The following is a 23,590-nucleotide window of genomic DNA, read 5'->3' as shown; positions in this document are numbered from 1 at the left end:
GGGGAAATTATAGCAACTCAAAGGAAAACAACATTTAAAAGGGTTGTGCAATTCCTTAAAAAATCTGGAAAGAATTCAGTTTAGTTCCATAAAAACCCAAGCAAAGGCAAAAATGAAGCAATTAATTCTAGGAACAAAAAACACGCTGGAAGGAAATGTATGTATGTGTGTGTGTGTGTGTATAAATGTGTGTGTGTATATGTGTGTGTGTATATGTGTGTGTGTATGTGTGTGTGTATATTCAAGGCTTAGCTATACTTACACAGGAATCTCAAGTACTGATTTAATTTAAAGTTGGAATAGCTATATGTAAACATTAACACACAGAAAGAAGGATGGTGGGGACAGCAGAAGCTAAGACTATGTCAAAAGGTGGAATCCTTCATCCATAGGTGGAAGTCAACAGATACTGTTTCAGATTAACAGACATACCAATGACAAGAACACACGGCTGAGGAACAGGGTCTGGGTGAAACCCCTAATAGCTCGGGGAGGGTTGAGGGCTACTGCTGAAAGTGTAGAACTGCATTTTAATAGAGAGCTTTATGGATCTTCTAAATTTTAAGATGTTTAACGGCTGCAAATATAGCTCAGTGGGTAAGTGCATATATACTGTTTTTCAGAGGAACTGGGTTTAAATCCCAGCAACCAACTCAGGTAGCATACAAGCACCTGTAACTCCAGTGCCAAGGGAAATCAGCATTGCGGGAGAAGCCCCAATTACTAAATCCTTGCCAAGTACAGAAAATTGCGGTACAACTGAGCCTCTAACTTTATGGCTGCCCAATTACACAGGAAGGTGTTAAACACACCTGATTCATAACAGCCCATCGCACTTGGAGAAAGAGGCAGTACAAGAAAACTCAGAAGAGTTTGGAATGAGAAACACCAGAGTAGCCAGAAAATACGGATGAGCAGCTACTGTCAACCAATCTGGGAACTGTGGTAGGACACCTCCAGTGTGATGAAAATCGGCCCTCGGCTAAAGACATATGTAAAGATTCCATCTGTAGTCACATAAATTTAGACACGTCACCATCAAGGACCTGCGTGTTTGTAAGAGTTGACTCTAATGGTTTGTCACTTGCTAGCTGTTTTGTGTCTACAGTAAGTGGAGGCTGGAGAGACAACCCCGTTTAGAGCACTTCCCCATCTTCCAGAGGACCTGGGGTTTGTTCTCAGCACTACATCACGTGGCTTACAAGCACTACGGCTCCAGGAGATCAGACATCCTCTTTTGGGTATCCCTGCAACACATATACCATATACATTTACAAATTAATCTGTAAGTAATCCAAATAGCTTAAACGGGTAGAGAAAAGAGCTGTATCAAAAATGCATGAGGATATTTTAGAAAGAATTTATATAAAAAAATTATTAGAAAAGATTGCTGCAGGGAGAAAACAAAACTAGAAGACAGTGTTGAACCTTTTGCTAGTTTGGAAATAAAAGAGCGCATTGAGGAAGGCTTAGAGCAGAAACGTGATTTCTTTATCACCAGTAACCACATCCAGCCTGGCGTCCATTGGCTCTTCTGAGCACGTGGTCACCTATTGGTTCCTCCTGGTGTCAGAGATGACAGCTGCTAGTTAGGTCCACAGGTCCCTCTGTGAGCCTCAGTTTCCTTGTTTATAAAAGGGAAAACAGTACCAATGACCTCACACCACTTATTGCTTTTCCCTTCTGATGGAACACTTCAGTAAACAGCTTGGAATCCCACCCAACAGCATGTCCCTCCAACTACACTCCCAGAATCGGAGGAGTACAGTGCCACCTACTGTCCTGCTCTGTGATGCGAAACAGAATTTGTGTGGTGGGGCTGGGTGCAGCTGAGACAGGCTGGACTTATGTTTCTTTCTAAAACAAGACATATCTGAGGCGAGCCAAGTACTAGAATCACACGAAGGAGAACCCCTCACACTGGACTTACAGGAAGGGTCACCTGTGAGTCTTCTAGATTCTTCAGGCACTGCATGTGTGTCTGTGTGGTAGCTATCACATCTGCAACAGGACTTGTGGATTACTTTCCATTTTTCACTATTAACTAATATTTTAGTCACTTTCTATCTTGAATACTTTCTGTGGATTGATCCAAGTAACACATGCGCGCGCGCGTGCACACACACACACACACACACACACTCTACTCTTTTTCCCCTTTTACTGAAAATAAATTTTTCTCACGTAATATATCCTGATTACAGTTTCCCCTCCCTCTACTCCTCCCAGTTACTACCACCCCCCCATCCAGATCCACTCCCTTTCTGTCTCTCATTAGAAAACAAATGGGCTTCTAAGGGATAATAATAAAATACAGTAAGATTAAAAAAACCTAACACATTAGAATTAAACGAAACAAATAAACAGAAGGAAAAGAGCCCAAGAGAAGGCAGAAGAATCAGAGACACACTTGTGCACACACTCAGGAAGCAGCCTGGTCTACAGAGCTCGTTCCAGGACAACCAGGGCTACACAGAGAAATCTTGTCTTGAAAAACCAAACCAGCCAACCAACTAAACACCAAAAGAAAACAAAACAAAATTAAAAATCCAAAACGAAATAAAACAGAACCCCCAAAGCCAAAACAAACTAACAAACCAACCAACCAACCAACCAACCAACCAACCAACCAACCAACCAACCAATCCACTAAACTGGAAGCCAAAACATACATGCTAAGGATCTGGTGCAGCCTGGTACAGACCTGTGCTTGCTGTGAGGTCTTATAAGCTCTGACTGTGTTCATACTGACTGTTTTCTCGATGTTCTCCAAGTCCACTGACCATGCTTGCAGATGAGAGCGTGGCTGGCTTAGGTCCTTAGTACCACATACACAAATATGAACAAAGACTGAACACAAAGCCGGATGCCCACAGATACCACAACAACTGGAGTTATGTGTGGGTGCAGTGTGTGCGTGTGTGGGCATAAATGAGAAAGGCTGTCTACACAATACTATGCTTTCCCTGTTTCGAAGCCTTCAGAATCATCTGTGAGCGACATTAGGACAGTGAGCAAGCTCACTCATGTGCCCGCAGGGTCAGGTGTAAATGCAGACTCTGAGGTAGTCCTAGTTTAAGGAGATTCTAAAAAGTCTAGCTCTGGGTATGTTATCTGGATATGAAACATGAATGGCAAGTCAGAAATTTAAATAAACTCCTACTGTGTTTATTTAAATGAGATAATCTACATAGGCTTGCACTTCAGAATGTATAATCTTGGAAAATAAACACAGTTGAACATATGTCAGGGTTGAATTTTAGTCTTATTTCTGAGTCAAAACTCCTCCACACATTGAGATTTCTCTTACTATGTGCACATGTGCTATGCATTTTAACTTCAGGCAAGAGCAAACACGGCAAGCAGCAGATCTCAGCATATTTTTCTCTAAAATTAGTAGCTCTAAAAGGAGGAAATTCAAGTGAGCTAGAAGAGTGCTCTAACCAATTGTCTGGCCAACTCTGTTCTTGTCCATTATGGAGAGCTCTCCAAAGTGCAGTGCCTAGTCACGACCTGCCAGGTTTAGGATGTACACCAAAGATGAATGATGCTGTTCACACCTGTAACCTCAACACTAGGAAGACTGATGCAGAAAATGGTTGCAAAGCTGCCAGCCTGGGGTGAATGAGTCTGTGTGTCTCTGTCTCTGACCCCTCTCCATGAGAAAGTGAGAGAGAAAGAGAGCTAGAGAGCTCTAAAATCCCTCCTGCCATCTTCTGTTACCTCTATCTCTGGCTGGAATGATGAAGAGGAGGAAGACAATTGTCTTAGGAGCTTCAGGACATCATGTGCCTTTGTGTGAGAGCAGCACTGGGCAGGGAGGAGGCTGCAGAGTTGAGTCTGACAAGTTTGTGGATGGCTGCCGGTACTCTGTTCTCTCTCAGTCACAGCCATCATGGGCTCTGTCAACAGCTTCATTAACTACCTCAGATATACAGCTTCACACATACTCTCCAGCCCTGTTCAACCCTCCTCCCTAAGCTCTTCCAGTGTGGACAAAGACTTTTCCTCCCCTCATTCAACTGTGGGTTAAAATTAACACCTAACAGAGACGCAATTGCTAGTGAGTGATAAGTCTGTTTCCCAACCAAAACCTAATTTTCCTGAATAGTTTTAAAAATACAAATGAAAATCACGTCTGCAACAGTATTTTTAGATTAGTTTTCACTACACACTAATGTTTTGGTCCCTTTGCCTTGAGCACTTTTCTGAGGGTTGGCTCGTCTCACACTGACTTTCCCCTCTGTATCCCACTCACAGCATTGGGGAGATGAGGGCTTGACTGGTACTACATACACAAAATGAGCAAACCCCCACCAATACGACCCACATGCACAAACCGTACTGACCGATTCTTCTGGGGCAGGAGTAGCTGCAGATCCTGCACTGAGAACAGAGATGGGAACATGAACAGAAGAGGCCGATGTAGCTCCGGCCGAGGTCAGGGAAGCAGCGGAGGGAAAGGCAGTGGCACTGGCTACTCCTGCTGCTAATGTTCCAGAGGGCAGCAGCTGTGACGGAACTGCTGACGGCATTGTGGACGAAGAAGTATCCAAGTGAGCAGAAGGCTCTCTTCCGGGACCACCAGGGCCACTCTCTTCCTTTTTATTATTTGTGAAGTCTATCCCTATGAATCACAAATCCATTCAATTAAGAGCAACACAAACTAAGACTACTACCCTCCAAACAAGGAAAAGACTAATGGCTAAAACGCAGTTCTAATGAAAATGCAGATACTGGTCATCTTGGAGGTTCACTGTTCACTTAATAGCATCAGTATCATTAACTGGTTGACGTCAGAGGAGGTGAGAGCTCCCACATGGGAAAGCTAACAAATGTTCTTCCTTATGTAAAGGTAAGACTCAAGAGTGCTCCACTAGAGCCCAGCTAGTGTATAGTGTACTGCCATGGAAACACGCCTACTGCAGGAGTGAATGTGGTCACCCAGGTGAGAGCGCCTACCCAGCTCTTCCTGCTTCACACAGCCATCCTCAAATATGGCCTCCAATTACAGCTTTGCATCCATTTTCCCATGTCAACATCCTCCCTATCCATTCATTACTTCCATTTTGACAAAACCAGGTTGTTTTCATTCTTGACATTAGCAAGTTATAAGTCAAAGAAATTAGTTCCTCCATGAAGACACAAATTATGAACCAAACCATCTGCCTGCTTAACTACCTAACTGCAGGGATGCACTCTCACAAAGGGCCCTCCTCCCTGATCTAGGGAGTGGATGCAGCCAACTTCCAAAAGGTAGGACAAGGAGCTTCACCCAGTTTTTGATGCTCCCCTCCCCCCAAATTAGAATTCTGCTAGTTTCCCTAGGACCATGTGAGTTTGAAATGCTGTGAGATGTTCTAGATACTGAGGGAGACTTGCGTTTCAAGACTCCAGCAGATGCCTGGCTGCTATCTGCATATTATAACAGCAATTGTTACTTTGTTAAAGTTTAACAATACTTACAGTTGCAAGAGCCTTCCAACTCTGGTGACAGCAGCTACTCCACATAAAACACCACTTATACTTTGAAAACTATACACACACAAAACACTCCTCCCACCACAGGTTTAACACGTTTTTGGCATAAAGCCACCCTGCATATCATGACTTAAAAACGTGAAAAGGTCAGGTGTAAACAGGCAGGTGAGCAGCTCTTGCCGAGGTGGCCTCATTTATGAAGTTTCTGTTCACAGGCAGCCGTTAAGTTTACTGATTCTGCTCTCTTTACACCTTTCTTACTTTTCTACTATGTCTAAAGCTAACTGAAACGTCAAGCGTCAAGAGCTACCATCAGCTCTAAAGCACAAGAACAACGAGTAGGGTAAGTCTTATGGTATACTACAAGCAGAGTATGACCTATGAAGCCACAAATGGAGGGCGTAGGGACAAGACACACCATTGCACAGTCTTAGCAGTATAGACCCAACCAATCACTGATAGCCCCTCAAATTCCTTTTGAAACTAAGCAGAGAACCTTCCATGAGTCACTCACCTGCCTCATTTTTGTTCTGAAATATGGTCATGGCCTCCAGATTTAATGCACACACTCCCCGCATGAATGCTTTCTTCATGGAGTCTTCGAAATGGTCTTTTTCCTGCTGCATTTTTTGAATTTCGGCCTTTGCATTTTCCAAAGCTCCAGATAACTGAAGAATTATAAAAAGTGCATGTGTGCGTTGGGGGGTTGAAACACGAGAGAGATTATGTCTCTAGCTGCATATGTATGGAAAGATGGCCTAGTCGGCCATCAATGGAAAGAGAGGCCCATTGGACTTGCAAACTTTATATGCCCCAATATAGGGGAATGCCAGGGCCAAAAGAATGGGAATGGGTGGGTAGGGAAGTGGGGGGCGCTATGGGGGACTTTTGGGATAGCATTGGAAATGTAATTGAGGAAAATNTGTAATAAAAATATTAAAAATCAAAAAAAAAAAGTACAATAAACTTAAAAAAAAATATTATTGTCAAAAATAACCAAGGTTAGACTTTGCTAGCTATCTACTTATTTATTAAGTTGTTGAGACAGGGTGCTATGTAGCTCAGGCTGGCCTCCGCCTGCTGTGTAGACCTTGAGGTTGTCCTCGCTGCCTCCCAAGTGCTCAGATTATAGATATGTGCTACCATGCCCAGCAAAAAGGTCATGCTTTTAAAAACTATACACCATTTATATAGGGCATTTAATAAAATATATTTATACAAGCCACATTCCTTTGAGAGGAAAAAACTAATTCTTATAAAATTAACAGAATTTTTGAAAAATCAATGCTATTTACAAAATTTAAAGTACATAGTGAATTTAACATAGGTTAAACCTAGAAAGACATTTTTTTCTGTATGCCACTTTGAACGGCAGAAATTATATATATATATTATACAATTTATTAATTTTTGTATGTGTTTGTACATGTTTGTGTGGATGCACGTGTGCATGTTTGTGCATGTGGAGGTCAGAGATCGCAGGCGTTTTCTTCAGCTACTGTCCACTCTGTTTTATGAGTCAGGCTTCTCATTGCCAGGAGCCCCCTGTCTCTGCCTCTCTAGTGCTGGGATTACAAGAGTGCAGCACTGAGCCCAGCTTTGTAAAAAACTAGACTCTGAGAACTGAACTGGGTTCTCATGCTCATAGGTAAGCAGTTTGTTGACTGAGACATCTCTCTAGCTCTCTAGAATTATTTCAATATTATTTAGTATTATAAGAATGTTTTTTTTCCTTTTAATATAACTTCAAGAGGCCTTTGCACTCTAAATGTCTATTTTTCCCTCCCTTCATGATCCAAGTGATTGATAGTTTTATTACTGAAAATCAGAGAAAAATAATTCAATTTTCATACTTTTATGTTATATCAAACTTGTATAAGAGCATAGTTTATTTAAAATAAAGATAAAAATCTCTAAATTTTTGTTCTTGGCTATATGTAAACACTTAAAGTCATAGTCAAGCTAATAGTGAGTTTGTACATTTCATTAGGCAAAGTAGAAATCTTAAAAAGTAGCTTACCATAGCTAGTCTGGCTTCATAATCATTGGAGATCTGCACACATACTTGTTCAGCCCTCGCTTGGCACGCACGTTCCACCACATCTTTCCACTGCCTCTGTACCACAGAGTGCCAGCCCTTCCAGACTTTCTTCAGCAAAGTTCTCTGAAAGTACTGGTCAGCCAGTTTACCTTCATAAATCTGAACAGAAACAGCATCCAGAACAATCTCAGAGCCATTCCCCCAGGGCACTGTAACAAAGTCACATGGTGGGAAGTCCACTAGCTCTGCTGGACGGCAGGCTAGAGGAGAGGTTGACCCCTTATTAAAAGCAGGTTGCACACATTTATGCCTACAGGAGACACTAAGCTAACAACCACCCCGGCATCACTTCATGTGTCAATAGGTAATGCTTGTTTATGAGGAGGCTGTGCTTAGGCATTTACTATCATCAGCACTTCTTTCTGAGCCAGCCTCCTGCTATGTTGCTCAGGCTGGGCTCCTACACTGGGCTCAGCGTATACACCCTGCATAGCTGAGACTGCACATACATGCCGCATACACCCTGCATAGCTGAGACTGCACATACATGCCGCATACACACTGCATAGCTGAGACTGCACATACATGCCGCATACACCCTGCATAGCTGAGACTGCACACATACACGCCGCTGTTCTTAGTTAGATGTGTCAGAAGTAGAAATAACATAGGAAGCAAATGACCTGTCTAAGATATATATATATTTTTCCAAATAACTGCTTCCAATGTCAAGTTTGTTAAAGAGTTTCATTATCCGGGTTTTTATAAGTTAGATACAATCCTTATTAAACTACTATGAAGCAGCAAAAGGCTTTTCTGTCATAATATGTATGTCCCATGTCAATACAATCTGAGAGATTTTCTAAACTGCACCAAAATCAAATTCCTTTGAAACCAGAGGACCTAATTTATACTGACTCATTAGAAAACACATCTTGGAGTTTGACAAGAGTTCTTGTGCATCACCAGAAAGTCTGACATCTGACAGCAGTTGTCTTTCTCATACTCACTTCCTGTCTGGATTTGACATGGCCGATCCTCCAGCGAAAGAAGCTTTTCATTAACTCTATCCTCTCCTTTTGCTTGCCGATGGCACGAGACAGGTTGGAAATCACCTGTAAGCAGTAATTAACCCAGTTAGTGCAGTACTAAGACAGCAGCCACTGACTTGTGGAAAGGGCACAGAGCCTGAGATGTTTTCGTCTCTTGAGCTGACGGTGCCTGGCAGCTCAGTTTATTCATGTTCAGAAAGTGATTTTCTCATGTAAAAATGTTATAGAGGATAATTATAGATCTCTATTCATCAACCCTCCACCCCCCATCTCTGGAACGCTGTCTCACTTGGTAGCTTAGGCTGGGACTTGAGATCCTCCTCTACCTCAGAGTCCTGAGTGCTGGGCGTGAAGGCACAGGCTACCATGCTCAGCACAGACTGCTATGACAGCGACCTTGTTTCCCATGTGAATGATGGGGGAAAGGGAAAGAAATCTTCACTGTGTGTATATCTTGTTACTCTCCAATAAAGTTTACATGCATGAAAATTAAGATGCTTATCAACATTTAACTCACAAAGACAACTGTGCTTGATAACAAAGCTTAAAATTTGTTACATATACAGAAACTCTTTACTTATTTGACTTGTGAAAGGGGCATGGTTTGGAATGTGTTTCTAGTTCTTGTTATTACCTTGGATATAGAAGTTTCTCAGTATTAATTATTCTATGGTTTGAACAAATTTATAAGAGCCGTAGTTCTGTTTTAATGAATTTTCTTGAGTGACAGTATTACTGTCCTTAAAAAAGCACTTAATTCGTAAGTTAATTCTCTCTTTCAAAGACCTGAGTGACTGTGATATGCCCCTGAAATGAGGCACACTGAACAGACCTTAGGAAACCACACACACTTACTGCAAGACCAGTTGCTACTTTGTTGTTTTCTCTTTGAGACAGGAGTCTGCTGTGTTCCCAGCTGGCCTCGAACCTGTGATCCTCCTTACCTCCACCTCTTAAATTACAAATATTACAGCATACGTACCATGCAGCCTTGTTTGCCTTTTCAAAATAGAAAAGGGCATTCTAAGTTGTCTGCTGTGTTCTATATCTTAAGATGGATGGTATATATGGCTGCTTATTTTATTCATTTTTGTAAGTATAACATAAGCATACTCATTTGGTATGAAATTAGAACAGTTTTGAAGAGAAAAAATGACACTGTTTTAAATAAAACAAACTACACAAAATGTTTGATTTCATACTATACCAGTAAAGAGCATGAACATTTGATAAAACATCATGTTGCCTGTGTGGATTATGTCTGTAATCCCAGAGGTTGGGAGACTATCAGGAGGACTTCCTTTGAGAAGTTAGCCTGGGCTACATACATACTAAGTTGGAGGCCAGTCAGTTTAGGCTACACAGTGAGACTCTATCTCAAAAAAATCAAGCAATAACAAACCTCTTATCTGGTTCATTAAACACTTGCACACTGTTGCTTCCCGAGGCCTTATGTGAAATCTAGCCTAGCCTCATCCATAAACAGATGGGAGTCAGCAGGGGACAGATTCACTGCCCACTGTGTTTCTTAAGGTGTGAGATATGCTTAAAGTCTGAGGCACAAAACCTCAGAGGAGGATCTGAAATGTTTACTGTCACCCACAAGGATGGTTAAGAATGTAGGTAATGCTGGCTCTTTGATGTTAAGACAGTTACAAAAATGATCTGGAAGAAAAACCTAGTATGTCTACTTTGAGTGGGCTCTTAAAGCATCAGGAAATGCCAGAGCCTGACGGCAAGGTAAACCAAACCCCTACTACACTCGTGTCCACTAGGAATAAACCTGGGCTGTGCGCACGCGCGCAGTTTCTCTCTCTCTGTCTGTCTTATAGGAGCAGATAATCAGTAGTTGTCAGAGCTGTATTTCCCCTGGGACATCCGCTGAGTCTCACTCAAGGGGAGGCAGAGAAAAGAGGACCTCATCCTTTCTCCCGATGGAGATCTCAAAGGCTTTCTGCAGCTCCTTCAGGTCTGAGATCTGGTTTGACAGCTGCTTCACGATCAACGCCTGCTTTTCCTTCTCCTTCTTCATCTCCATCCGGTGCCAGTCAATAAAGTTCAGTCTCCACTTACTTAGCTCAGACAAAACGTTCGTCTGAAAAGAACACATAGCGAAAATGAGAAATCTGTTCTTTCAAACAACTTTTAAAATTAAACTGAAAATAAGAAACATTAAAAGGATCAGGTCAACACAAGGGCTATTAAAAGACTCACCACACACTAATAAACGATGTTTGCAATGGTTGTCTTACAGCAACAGGTATGGCTCATTCGCTATACCAGAGGACTTAGTTTTTTCCCCATTTTATGTAACTTTGTATGAAATCACAAAATTCCTTTGTGTAGCCACAGACTTAAATGTCCATACTAAAGCACATGTGGTGGTTCTGCAGAGACGGCTCAGTAGTTAAGAGCACTGCTCTTCTAGAGGACCTGGGTGCAATCCCTAACACTCAAATGGTGGCTAGCATCTACAATGCTAGTCCTAAGAGATCCGATACCCTCTTTTGGCCTCCCAGGCACTGAAAGCATGTGATGCACTGTTGTACACCAAGGCTAAACATCCCTACATGTAAAATAAATAAAAAAAAAAAAACTCAAAAGAAATTCAAATAAAAATGGGTCAGGTGGAGAAATAGAGTGACAGGGGCTAAGCTGAGGCCGACGGTTGGAAGACTTGGTGGGAGTTGAAACCATGAAATTAAAGTTTCCTCCAAAACAAGTTATTGCAATAACTGTCTTACAACAAAGTGTTAGCTAAGCCCTTTAATGCTACAGACTGGCACGGGTAAAAGGACAAGGGATCACTAGTCATCTAGAAACAGCAAAACCCTTCAATAACAAACATGCTTAACTCAGCACAGACGAGGTTAATGGCTGCTGCACAATCCTGCAGTAGCTTCTACTATTATCACAGCGTGACACCCAGGGGAGGATGGTAGAAACTGCTGCCAGAGTATTTTTAGAGTTATAGTTTCAAACAACAGGAAACCATGTCACAGAATTCATATGATTGTAATTTTCCATGGATATAAATGTATAACTATGTGCTTTGGAAAAGTTCATTTTCTCAGTTTTTAGAACAGTTAAATCATATTACTTTAATCATATTTATTTGATTTTAATGACGTGTAAGTCTCTGTTTGGGTATGTGAACATGAGAGCAGGTGCCCACAAGACCAGAGGCTGTGGCCCACTGACATGGTGCTGGGAGCACAACTCCAGTCCTCTGCAACAGCATTCTTGCTGTTAGCCACTGAATACCTCTCCAGCCTGTTCCATTAAAATATCAGCAAAAAACATTTATTAATACTGTGTTTTAATAGTGACATTTCTGTAATGCTGATTATTGGTAGGTATTAACATCACCAAACAAAAATAGTTTTATAGATTCACCAGACATATATTGTGGCTGCTATAAAATTAATATATATCAGTAAAGTACATATTTTTATACATAAAAGGTCCTCCCATCCCAGATTCCCAGACAACTGGGATTCCAGGTGTGTGACCCTCCTATGCCCCTATGTCCTCACTCGGCTCTAAAGCGACTGCAGCAATGTCAGTCATTGCTATAGGTTATCAGGATGCAGGATGCTCTTTAAAACGCATGAAAATGTGGTGGGACGTACAGTATCCTAGAAACTCTGTAAACCTCGCAACTCTAAGTATGGTTAAGAAACCTGTAATATTACCTATGTGTGTAGCAAATGTGTAATTGTAGGTCCTACTAAAACATACTGAGTACCAAGCCACGGTCTAACAAGACACTGAGGCAGCTCATATATGCATTCAAGATTGAAACACATAAATCTAAGATTGATCATCCCAGGAATCCAAAGGTTTAGGGTTTTTTTTTTTTTTTTTTTTTTTGGGGGGGGGGGGTCGTTGTTGTTTAGGTTTTTGTTTACTAGAAAACATAAAGAAGGAAAGACAGGAAGGAAGGAAAGGAGGAGGAAGGAGGTAAAAGGCGAGCAAACAAGGCGAGACAAGGCTCAAGTGGCAGAATATAAAGCATACTGCAACTAAGAGCTGTAATACCTTCAGACCCGAACTCCAGATATCAAGTATATTCTCCAACTTCTGAAAACTTTCATCAGAGATGAGATGTTCCCCCCCATTTATTTCATGGGCATCTGTCCGAGTAGAAAGAGAGGCTGGTGAGGAAGAGTCACCTAAAACATGTGAGCTGAAAAAGTCCATGACTGGGTGAGATGGCTTCCTGGGTGACCCTACAAGAAAAAAAGCACAGCAATCAAACAGGCGTAGGGTCAGATGGAAGTTGTCTAACTGGCAGAGTAATGTCAAAAGATTATGTTAAAAATAATGTATAAGATGTCTGTCAACTCTGGAGACCAAGAAAAAAAAAACAGAGAAATTACTCTTGAGGCATATATACTTCAGCATGGGCATTTTGGATATTAGTGCTGTCACTGATTAAGGGTTGACAGGTGTGGGATGCCTTCTACACCCCTTCCATCTTTCACAAACAACTCCTATGGCAAACACGGATGTGTCATACATCCTGGTCCAGCCCGAACTGAGTATGATCAACCACACTGTTGCATTCACATTAACGAAATGCCTTTTATATTTCAGGGTTAGCTCTCAACATGAGAATACCTAAGAGGTAGGTAGTTTCTCTATAACCATAAGGAGAACACTGAGGCTCTGAGCACTGATTGACCATGGTGAGGCAGTTGTCTATAGATCACTCTTGCTTTATTTTCAATGTTGCTCCTGCCCTTAACATTGCTAGAACTTGACAATATAAAAGGGCTAGTTATTTAGTTTACTAGATACACTGTTAGCCTCCAACATATAGATGAAAAATCTGTACAGTAATCTATATGCATGTGCACATATACACAACTATCACTTGCCATTACTCAGTGAGGTGTGGAGAGCCAGAGCCAGAAAGACAACTGGCCTCTATCTTTAAAAAGCATAAACTAGAAGAGCCAGTATTCCATCACAGATTACTGGAATTAGACATCATCTGTTATCATTTCTGGTGAATCCCACCTTAACTATGAAAGTTCTTATAACCAAGACTGATGGCTTGTCTCTTGAAGAATGAAGCAAGGACAGAAGTTCTACAGAACTTGTTTCATAACAACTTGTTACATAAAAGCTAGTCTTTCTAGAACTCCTTGCAAGAAGGAAAATTATTTCCTAAATTGTGTATTTGCTCTGCAATAAATAGGGTGTGGGATGGTCATACGTGAGATATCACCTACACAGTCTGAAGATAATCAAAGAACCCAAGGAGCAAGGCAGAAAGACCAAGTGTACGTGTATTCTTTCACTGGGCTCTACTGAGTAGAGAGTCAGAAGGCTCTGCTTCCCTGCTCTGTTTTTCTGAGATAGGGCCTATGTAGTGCAGGTTGGTGTAAATCTGGCTATCCTCTTGTCTTAACATCCTGGTAGGAATACAAGCACATGGCACCATGTCCAAAAGGCTCTGTGGTTTTATTGTTGAGAAAAAATATACATATTCACCATTTACAAAATAGAATCATATGACTTAAGGGCTTGAAAGACCATCTGCAAAAATAGTATTGCCCAAGATTCTTACAGGTGAAGAAACATAAAGGCAGGCATGTCTTACAAGTGGCTTAAATGGGTCTGCATTAATAATGCACGCTGTAGAGCATGGAAAGTACCCCACGTCTATTGCTTACATTTACACCATGTAAAGTCAAAGGCCTGAAGCTGGTTCGAGTAAGCTGCAACCTCCCCTCTCCCCACCAGCCTCTCTCTGCACATCTCTGACTCAACAGGACTGCAACAATAGAGTAGTTAGCAGCTGTATTTCCATTAGTCACCTTTGCCATTGCTCCCTAACTGTAAAAAGAATACATTGCTTTTATGTTATAGTCAGTATCAATGATTTACTTGAAAATAAATTCAAGCTAAAAATGAACATTTTATCACTTTAAATATATGACATAGATCATTACATCATTATGTATTTTATCACTATAAGTATATGACATAGATCATTACATCATTACGTATTTTATCGCTATAAGTATATGACATAGATCATTACATTGGTAGATACATACACCCGAATGCTGGGGAGCAGTACATTACTTATGAAGGACTTATTAATTGGCTGAACTAACTAATATCTCGCTAAATCTTTATTAAGACATCTTCTTTCTAAAGGCATTGCAAAGGATGTCATGGGCTGTAATTACTAACTGATCTTAGCTGCATAATTTTGGAATGCTGTGAATTGTTTTAATATTATCGCTTAAGCTAGCAGCAATAGCATTTAAAGGTCTGGTTAAGCAATATGGCGTCTTATTCTTGCTATTACACTGTAATTAATGAAAAAAAAAGCTAAGGAAAAGTCATCCTACGTGATTTTGAATGGCTTGAAATATTTAAATCGGATCCTTTTCCCACTTCCAGTTCAGTGTTTCTTACAGGGTTAAAAAAAGTTTTTTTTTTTTTTTTGTAAGATTTTATTTATTTAATATATGTGAGTACACTGTAGCTGTCTTCAGACACACCAGAAGAGGGCATCGGATCCCATTACAGATGGTTGTGACCCACCATGTGACTGCTGGGAATTGAACTCAGGACCTCTGGAAGAGCAGTCAGTGCTCTTAACTGTTGAGCCATCTGTTCAGCCCCCCATCCCCCAAAAAAGTTTTTAAAATTAAACCTCTTAAAAGAAAACATGTGTACGTACTATGTGTACAATGGCTTCATTGTGACATATTCATGTATGCAGATAACATACTAACCCTTTCTTATTCTGTTTTCCCTGCACCTCTGGGTCCTTTTCCATTTAAATAGTACCCCTTCTACTTTTATGTCTTAAATACATTTTAAAAAATCCATATCCCACACATTGGAAGAACCTACACTGTCTGTCTTCCCAAGCCTGCTTTGTTCTGCTTAGCTTGATGGTTCCATGGACGATTAACCACCCATCCACTAAAGGGCGACTGGACTGGTTCTATGCTGCAATAAACATGGATGTGCAGGTATTTTATGCCAGCTCTCATGTCCCTGAGTGTGCGTCTAGGGAGGACAGCTGGGTCACATGGTAGCTCTATATCTATAACATACGTGAATATTTATCTATCCTGTGATTAAAGGCGTGCACCACCAATGCCAGGCTCTACACTGAGTACCTTAATGACAATTCCTTCTGAACAAACTAAAGTGCTGCAGACTGATGAATATAAACAGGCAAGGGCTGGGAAGAGAAGTTCCAGCAAAGTGCTTGCCATGTAAGCTTGAGGATTCGAGTACAGGATTTCCAGAGCCCGGGGAAAGAGATAATCACTATTGTGCTGCTCTGATTTTATTACTTTTCATGAAGTTTAAAGTCAACTGCAGGTTCAATAAAAATCCAACTGCCAAAAGAGCCGGGAATGACAGTAAAGCGCAAGGCAGGCCCCACATTACACTGCTTTACGCCATGGACTGAGAAGAACCCGCTGATGGTCAGGGGCAGTTCCACAGTCAAGCCAGCATCACCAACAGACTCAGGATCTTAAGTGGCATCTTGACAACCATACATAACCGGGTTGGTGAAGCATACCAGCTAGCGTAGGGAATCTATCCGGTGCCACTTCTCCTTTAAGGTGAGATGGCTGCGAAGCACTGCATTCAACATTTGGATTCACAATAGCATAGCGAAGCAGTTCTTCATACTCCTCCTATGAGAAGCCAAGAACAGCGATGTATTACAGCAGCTGTAACGTTGCATCGAAACGTTCATTTTGTTGTGTTAAGAAGTCTACGTAACCACATAATAGTCATATACTTACCACAATACAGGAAAGCTTAGCCCTTTTGCTTAGCTTGAGTCCTCTGAGTGCTCTGGCATGACTTTGACATTTATAATTAAAAATGTAATGAGGAAGTGTTGGTGATTCAATATAACACTTTTTTCTATCTCTTCTTTCTTACATTCTCTATCAATTTAACTAAAGATGAGACAAGACATGCTATTAAAAACTATCACTTTCAAGAACTTAAATGAGACTCAGTTAATATTTTCTCTCTTTCTCTCTGTTTTGCATTTTCACTCTTTCTATTTCCCCAACCCCCCACCCTCTTTTTCTCAACAGGGTTTCTCTATATTCCCAGACTGGGACTTGCTATGTAGCCCAGGTTGCTATTAATCCTTAATCTTCCTGCCTAAGCCTCCTGAGTTACTGGTATCACAGGTATGCATCACTATACAAGGCACCAGGGTTTCTTTGCTATTATGTAACTCAATAGAAGCAACCTGGAAGGCTGAGCTCCTGCAAGTGCACAAGCTACTTCCCCTGGTTTCAAGCTCACACTCACCAAGGCAGCTGGCTTACTTCTGCTGCTGTTGTCAGAAGAAAACGCATGGATTTGCATTTAAAAATAAATATGTATGATTGCAGCTCTGTTTAGCATTGAATTTTAAGTAAAATTTGTTTGTAAAAGGATTTGTACTATTCTGTTTGAAAATTGTGAAATTTCAATGTGAGGTGGTTTGAGTTTCAACTTGGATTCTGTTTAACACACACACAACCACACATTAACCACTGGGTAAAAGAAATAAATTTTTTATGCAGAGTATATTAATGACATGGAAGAAGAGAAGCAGATACCCATATAGTGATAGAAGAAAGTCAGATGACAGAAAACTTTAATACCAGAACCCTTTTCATAAGACTATAGTCAACTCCTCTTTATTAGTGATGCCCCTTCAAGGCAATAAGCCTGAGTTTTAACCTATTTCCTAGTATTTAGGAAGTGTGGCAGGTGTATGTAAGCATCTATGTAGTTGTAGCACTGAGCAGTGGTGAGAAGAGGATCAGGAGTTTGAAGCTAGCCTGGGCTGAAGATACAAAGTAAAAGTCTGTGTTTGGAAAAAAAATTTATGCAGCTCATCATAATGTTTAATTTTCATATTGACAGAAGAAATTATAATTCTTTAAAAAGGTTAATATAGTCTTAAATTAAATTTTTTTTCTAAATCATAGCTGGTTGTTAAAATAAAGGAAAATCCAAAATTTTCAGTTATTAAGAAAAAGGGCAACCTTAACTTGACAGGATACACTGGGATAAGATACAAGGTATTCATTGGTCTGTGTAAACCTAGATGGGAGTTGACCCTAATAAAATAATGTATGGAATTCCAAGTCTCCAGCAGTAGCCTTTGCTAAGTGACTATGAGCACCTATTTCTCCTTTTTTATGTAAATGAATAAGCCCCAGGGTTGGACCTGGGCAAATGGTCATCTACTTCTTCCATCGCCCTGCAGCTGAGGCAGTTAGAAACCACAGCCTGTGGAATTTTAAGATCCCATGTAAATAATACACTCTTACCTAAGCATTTCCTCTAACTTGTCAGTCACTACCCAGGTTCAAGGTAGCAGATTATGCCAATGCAGTAGTTATGCCAAATGTAGATTATGGCAAGTGCAGTGGCCATAAGAAGAACCTTACTGCACACAGCCTTGGACCCTAGAATCTCAGATGGCTGACATTCTGTTACTTTTCATTAAGGATGAAAGCATTTGGCAGAGGCAGTTAAATGAGAACATTTCACAAAATGTTCCGAAATTCTGAATTTTATTTTTCACTGTGCTAAAGCCTTTGCAGAAAATTCTTTTGAGCAGCTCATGCCTATTTTCTGAAAACTTAAAGCAATAGACTCCCCAAATTAGTTGAGAGTTGATAATATTGTAAACACAAACACTTCAGTGTGAAGGGGATGAGTAAATGAAAAACACACTTCTGGTTTTGCCACAAATTAATACTTTGTTTAAATTTGGGGGGGAATGTGGCCCCTCTATATGTAGCCCTGACTGTCCTGGAACTCTCTATGTGAAACCCGCTGGCCTTAAACTCAGAGATCTCTCTGCCTCCACCTCCTGAGTGCTGGGATTAAAGGCGTGCACCATTACACAGCTTTTTCTAAGTTTTTAAAGTCACAGTAACTTTAGATGTCTTCCTACCTGAAGGTCTGTGGAGACAGAATGGTCAGAGTCATCGTGAGCAACATGAAGTGAACCCTTGTCCCCATCAGATGACATTCTGCGAACACTGTAAGACAGCACACGTTAACTTCAGTTCTCTCCTAAGATCTACACCAAAGCTTTCAAATACACGGAGTGCAACGGTGCTTTAACTTGCAAATATTGCTCGTGTCATTTAAAAGAAATCACCCACTTGACATATTCAGCAAAAATCCTAGGGCCACAGAAGGGACTTACTTCAAACATTTGTGTTTCTATAATACCCTGAAAGAGATGTGCTAGATACAACAAAGGACTGAAGAAAACTATTTGCAATGGGCGTGCGCAAGTTAAAAGGCAAATCGTAACTATTCAAACTGTCTGGAGACCAGTAAGTCAGACAGCTGTGTAAGCCAAGACACAGAGGCAGGGCATGAACGGGAAAAAGAATTACGGTGAATACAAATCAAATGAGAAGGCATAGTTACAGTCATGACCTTTCATATTAAAAGGCTGAATCTTTACATAAGGCATTAAACGTCTGAAACAACGGATGTGGCCAACCTTGTTTTTCATTTATTCATATTTGCAATGGTGAGGGTTGAATGCAATGCAGCTATGCAGGTCAGGGCCAGACTCGTACTGCGCAGCTACCTCTCCGAACACTGCCCTTTTAAAAAAGAAACACTACTCTGGCAGCTTTAGGACAGACTGGGATTCTAAAACTATAGAGTGCAATAGAGAGCTAGCTGTAGGAATCCAACCAGTAAGGGTTTTTTTTTTTTTTTTTTTTTTTTAAAGTATCAACCTAGGAGACAAATGAGGTCCTTAAACCAGCATGCAGCCTTGGCAAGGGCTCTGAAGTGTGGCTCTGAGGCAGCGGTGCGACGGTGGTGACAATGTGGGCTCATGACCAATGACCACTTAACACATCCAAGTGGGGACTACTGATGTGCCCAGATTTGTGCCCAGAGTAACTAGATGGAACATACTACTACTCACCGAAGCAAGGACTGTGGCGCAATGGGACTGGCAGGTCAGCGAGTTCAGTACCAGCTGTATTGGCATGAGGTTGCCTCTGGAGCATCGGGTACAGCTGTGGGCACGCAGTAGTCAGCCTTCAGTATCCCTGGGCTCCTTGTCTAATGGATTCACTTATCTGTGGGCCAAAAGTATTTCTTAAAATCATATTGGTCTTGAACATGCACAGACTTTTCTTATCGCCATCCCCTAGACAATTCTGTGCAATAACAACTTACCTAGCATTTATACTATATTAGGGTTATATGTAAAGTGGACATAATTTAAAGTGTGAAGGATGGCATACGTCATAGGCTACACTATGCCATTTTATACAGGTTTCTTGAGTGTCTTTAGATGTAGGCATCTGCAGGATCTGGGAATCAATCTGCTGACTGTGGTTACGGAAGGATAGCGGTTATGTGACTACATTGGCTACTCAGTACCCAGCTCCAAGCACTGGAATTCACAATAGCTAGGATGTGCCTCGCCTGTATTACAAGCATAGGCTGGAGATTCAGGCTGAGGAGGCACTGACCTCTTGGGGGAATACGAAAGAAATGGGGATGGATGGGATTCCCCATTGTGGTAAAAGAATTGCTATCCTGCAGACCAAACACAACTGCACGCACTTTTAGAATATAAAAATATGCATTTTCTAGAAGGATTTTTAGATTCAAACATGATTTCAAAGGAGTTCATAATCCTAACAGAGGACTGCTGTGAGAAGAGGAACCTAAAACTGCTAGCTTTTAAGGAACAGTGAAGTGTCAGGAGAAAGACGGGAGGCAGCCAGAACACCGGAATTGTGTGGAGAGCAGTATGAGGGTCACTGGCCAGAAGGGGGCAAGGAAGACCCCCAGCATGCAGATCAGGAAGCTGCAGTGACACCCATGACAGTTTCAGCTGCTCCTGGAGCAGGCCTCAATTATAGTTTGCTAAGATTGAGATAAAGACACAAGAAAAGGGAGAAATGCAGGGAAAAACTACAGAATAGAAAGCCAGGTTGTAGCCAGATTGTGCAAAGGGAATTTCTCTTTTATTCAGCATTGGTATGGTTCCAGAGGATAAGTAAACTAAGTCTGACCTGTGACTGTCTCTCATTAAGCCATGCCGGGAAGATAAAATAGGCATGGATCTTCATCCAGGAATGAACACTTCACTAGTCTCAAATCAACCACTGTGGTAATTTGATCCATTTTAATTTTAATTACATCTTCCCTTGTGACTTGTTTGCAGACCTGGTAGGCAACCAGAGTTGGGAATTGTGGATTATTTTAGTAACAAATGAGCTGGAATGATCAGACGCCAAAATTGTTTCTTAAATACATATTGCTGTCAGAAAACGATTGGACTTTTGGAAAATACGTTATCTGCCATTTACCCCCGCTCTTTGCAAACAGGCATGAGAAATAACGTGAGACGAAAACAGTAGCATTTCTTCAGTTTCTGGGTTCAGAAGAATGGTGTTTTAGAGGGTGACACGCACCATTCCACTACATTCTCGGCACTCTTTAACCTAAGCTGAAACCACAAGATACTCTGAATGCTTCTCTTTGCTACTGGTACAACTTAACTGAAAAGCGGACTCCGGGAATTCAAACGCAATCTCTAAGAGGCAGAGAACGAACCAACGTGTAGCTGGCCGCAAGGTGACTTCTCCCGTCCTAACTGCACGCTAAGAGAGGCGAGCGCCAGGCCCTTCCAAGTTTTCTTTCACCATCCTCCAATCCGGCCCCAAATAAATCTAATTCTTTCTTAATAAAAAACAACGTTCTGTTTGGCTATGTCCCCACGTCCTAAAGAACAGGACCTACTTAGTTCGCATCACTTGTGTCTTCTCTTTCTGGCACCTCCAGGGACGATGCTTCCAACCCTGACAGGGAGGAACCGGCCTGGGCGCCGCCACCTGGATCCACTGTCTCGGCCAAACCCCGGCTCCTGACTCGTTGCGACAGCCAGCGTCGCCGCCGCAACCACAGCAAGCACAGCGGCTCCCCTAGCAGCCACTTGACAGTTTCAAACCGAGGGCCCTGATGAAAGACAGCCCTAACCATTGGCCCACAGCTTCAGCAATCTTACACTTGATTGGTCCGTGGTAAGTGGGCGGAGCCCAAGGGATCTCCGCGGGAGAAGCCGGAAGTAGGAGATTTACCGGCAAAGGCAGGCCCAGCGTTCCCAGTACAGAGCGCATGCTCGGTGCTGCTCTGTGCCTGAGGACTGCTACGGGGCGGCACTGCAGACAAATTTAATTATCCTCGCAAATCTGTGAAAGCTGAGTGCTGCTGATTTTCAACAAAGAGGATGACATAGGCACAAAACCTCGAGATTTCGTTTCATGCACAGATAACAGGCCGCAGGGCCACTGGCCCGGCAGCTGCTCTCTTAAAAACACAAATGTCCGACGCCCTCTATTGATTTCTTTAGTTTTGGGTTAGGGAGTTTAATGAATAATGTAATTCTGAGGATGAGGGTATAACAAACTGCCAGCCTAAGTTTTTTGTTTGCTTGTTTGTTTGTTTTTGACTTGCAACTCCAGGACATTTCCTTTGGTTTATTCTGTGTGGGATATTCAAAATTTAAACATAGATCCTAACTTTGGTGACATCTCAGCTAAAATAAAATACAGGAGGCTAAACAGGAAGAATCCAGTGTAATTCACTTCTAAATCCATAGTAACGTAATTGAATACTGTAAAATTGTTTCCTATCACAGACCCAACAGATAATTCCCAAGCTAGCCCTTGGCAGCTACTTTAAACCAACATAACTGAGTCTAACCAGCCTAAGTTTTGCTGATGACCTAACGGCTGTAAGCTGCAAGCAGAAACTTTTGGTGGAATATCGCGACCTTAAAAGTCAGAACACAATTACAACTTAAAACTTGGCTTTAGTAAGTACTCATTAACGCCTTCGGTAATGCTACCCACATAATACGGTCTAGGGAGATAAAAAGAGTTAATATATTAAAACAGACATCATATAGACACGTAAAAATACCAGTTTTTAACCTTTACTACAATTGGGGATAAATATGAGTAGACATATATAAGGGTCCAGGTGAAAAGGATTCAGCTATTTCGGACCCCAGACTAGAAAAGAATAATCTGTGCGATCCCCCACCCCCCTTTTGTAACCTACATGATGTCACTTTCTTTTTTCTGTGTATGGAAGTGGCACAGCTGCAGCCTCACCTACTTCTGTTTGTCAAGAGTTAGACTTTTATTATCTTTTAAAAGTTATGCTCTTTCTCTCTCTCTCTCTCTCTCTCTCTCTCTCTCTCTCTCTCTCTCTCTCTGTATGTGTGTGTTTGTGTGTGTGGTGAGGGGAAATAGTCTCTATTTTCACCACGTGCGACCTGACTTGGGGGTTGAACGCAGGTCATAAGGCTTGGTGGTAAGTGCTTTTACCCATTGAGCCATTTCACTGGATCTTATATTTGAATGATAACGAAGAAGATCACAAAAAAAAATTTCGTTGGCATTAGCTGTGTTGATTTCCTCCCCCAAGCTTATTTTAAAAGACAAATTACTACCACTAGAAATAATTTTATACTTCGTTCTAATAATTGTTGTTCAGTTGAATACTACATGGTGACCTTGTTATGTTTTATAAAAGGAGCAGGGGTGGTGGTGGCAGAGGTGGTGGTGGTGGTGGCAGGGGTGGTGGAAGGGAGCATTTCAAAGGGCCCTGCCAAGATGTCCCCCAGAACAACCAACCCACGTGACAGGCCTAGTATAAAAGGGAGTTTATTTGGGACCTGGAGGAGGAGGTAGAGGCAGAGAAAGGGGAACAGAAAAAGAGAGGAGAGGGGAAGAGGGGAAGAGGGGAAGAGGGGAAGAGGGGAAGAGGAGAGAGGCCAGCTGGTGACATGTGAGAGGGTGGGAGGGGAGGAAGGAAAGAAGGAGGGAGGGAGGGGGAGAGAGAGAAGGAGAGAAGCTAGGCTGGTACCTGGCTGTTGCTAAGTAACTGTTGGGCAGACCCTAGAGGAAATGCTAGCAGACCCCTGCCACTATAATCCAGCTTTTTC

General features: G+C 41.7%; 1 protein-coding gene across 2 annotated transcripts in view; it reads right to left on the bottom strand.

Moving 5' to 3' along the window:
• Poc5 (POC5 centriolar protein) overlaps window positions 1-21,584 on the bottom strand; it is a 30,008-nt gene extending 8,424 nt beyond the window's left edge. The window contains exons 1-10 of one of the 2 annotated variants that reach the window (XM_021180324.2): window positions 21,379-21,584; window positions 19,544-19,700; window positions 18,542-18,629; window positions 16,142-16,259; window positions 12,616-12,806; window positions 10,493-10,669; window positions 8,533-8,637; window positions 7,502-7,681; window positions 5,996-6,149; window positions 4,350-4,627 (exon numbers count right to left, since the gene is read on the bottom strand). In XM_021180324.2, coding sequence (XP_021035983.1) covers window positions 4,350-4,627; window positions 5,996-6,149; window positions 7,502-7,681; window positions 8,533-8,637; window positions 10,493-10,669; window positions 12,616-12,806; window positions 16,142-16,259; window positions 18,542-18,619 — 1,281 coding nt within the window. In that variant the 5' untranslated portion in view covers window positions 18,620-18,629; window positions 19,544-19,700; window positions 21,379-21,584. Of the gene's footprint in view, window positions 1-4,349; window positions 4,628-5,995; window positions 6,150-7,501; window positions 7,682-8,532; window positions 8,638-10,492; window positions 10,670-12,615; window positions 12,807-16,141; window positions 16,260-18,541; window positions 18,630-19,543; window positions 19,701-21,378 lie in introns of those variants that run through there. The other variant, XM_029468489.1, reaches the window with a different exon arrangement.
• Between the last annotated feature and the right edge of the window lie 2,006 nt (window positions 21,585-23,590).

Source organism: Mus caroli, chromosome 13, assembly GCF_900094665.2.
Source record: "Mus caroli chromosome 13, CAROLI_EIJ_v1.1, whole genome shotgun sequence".
In the NCBI taxonomy this organism is placed as follows: Eukaryota; Metazoa; Chordata; class Mammalia; order Rodentia; family Muridae; genus Mus; species Mus caroli.
Note: the sequence above shows the minus strand (reverse complement) of the source record. Positions and strands in the feature narration are given on the sequence as shown.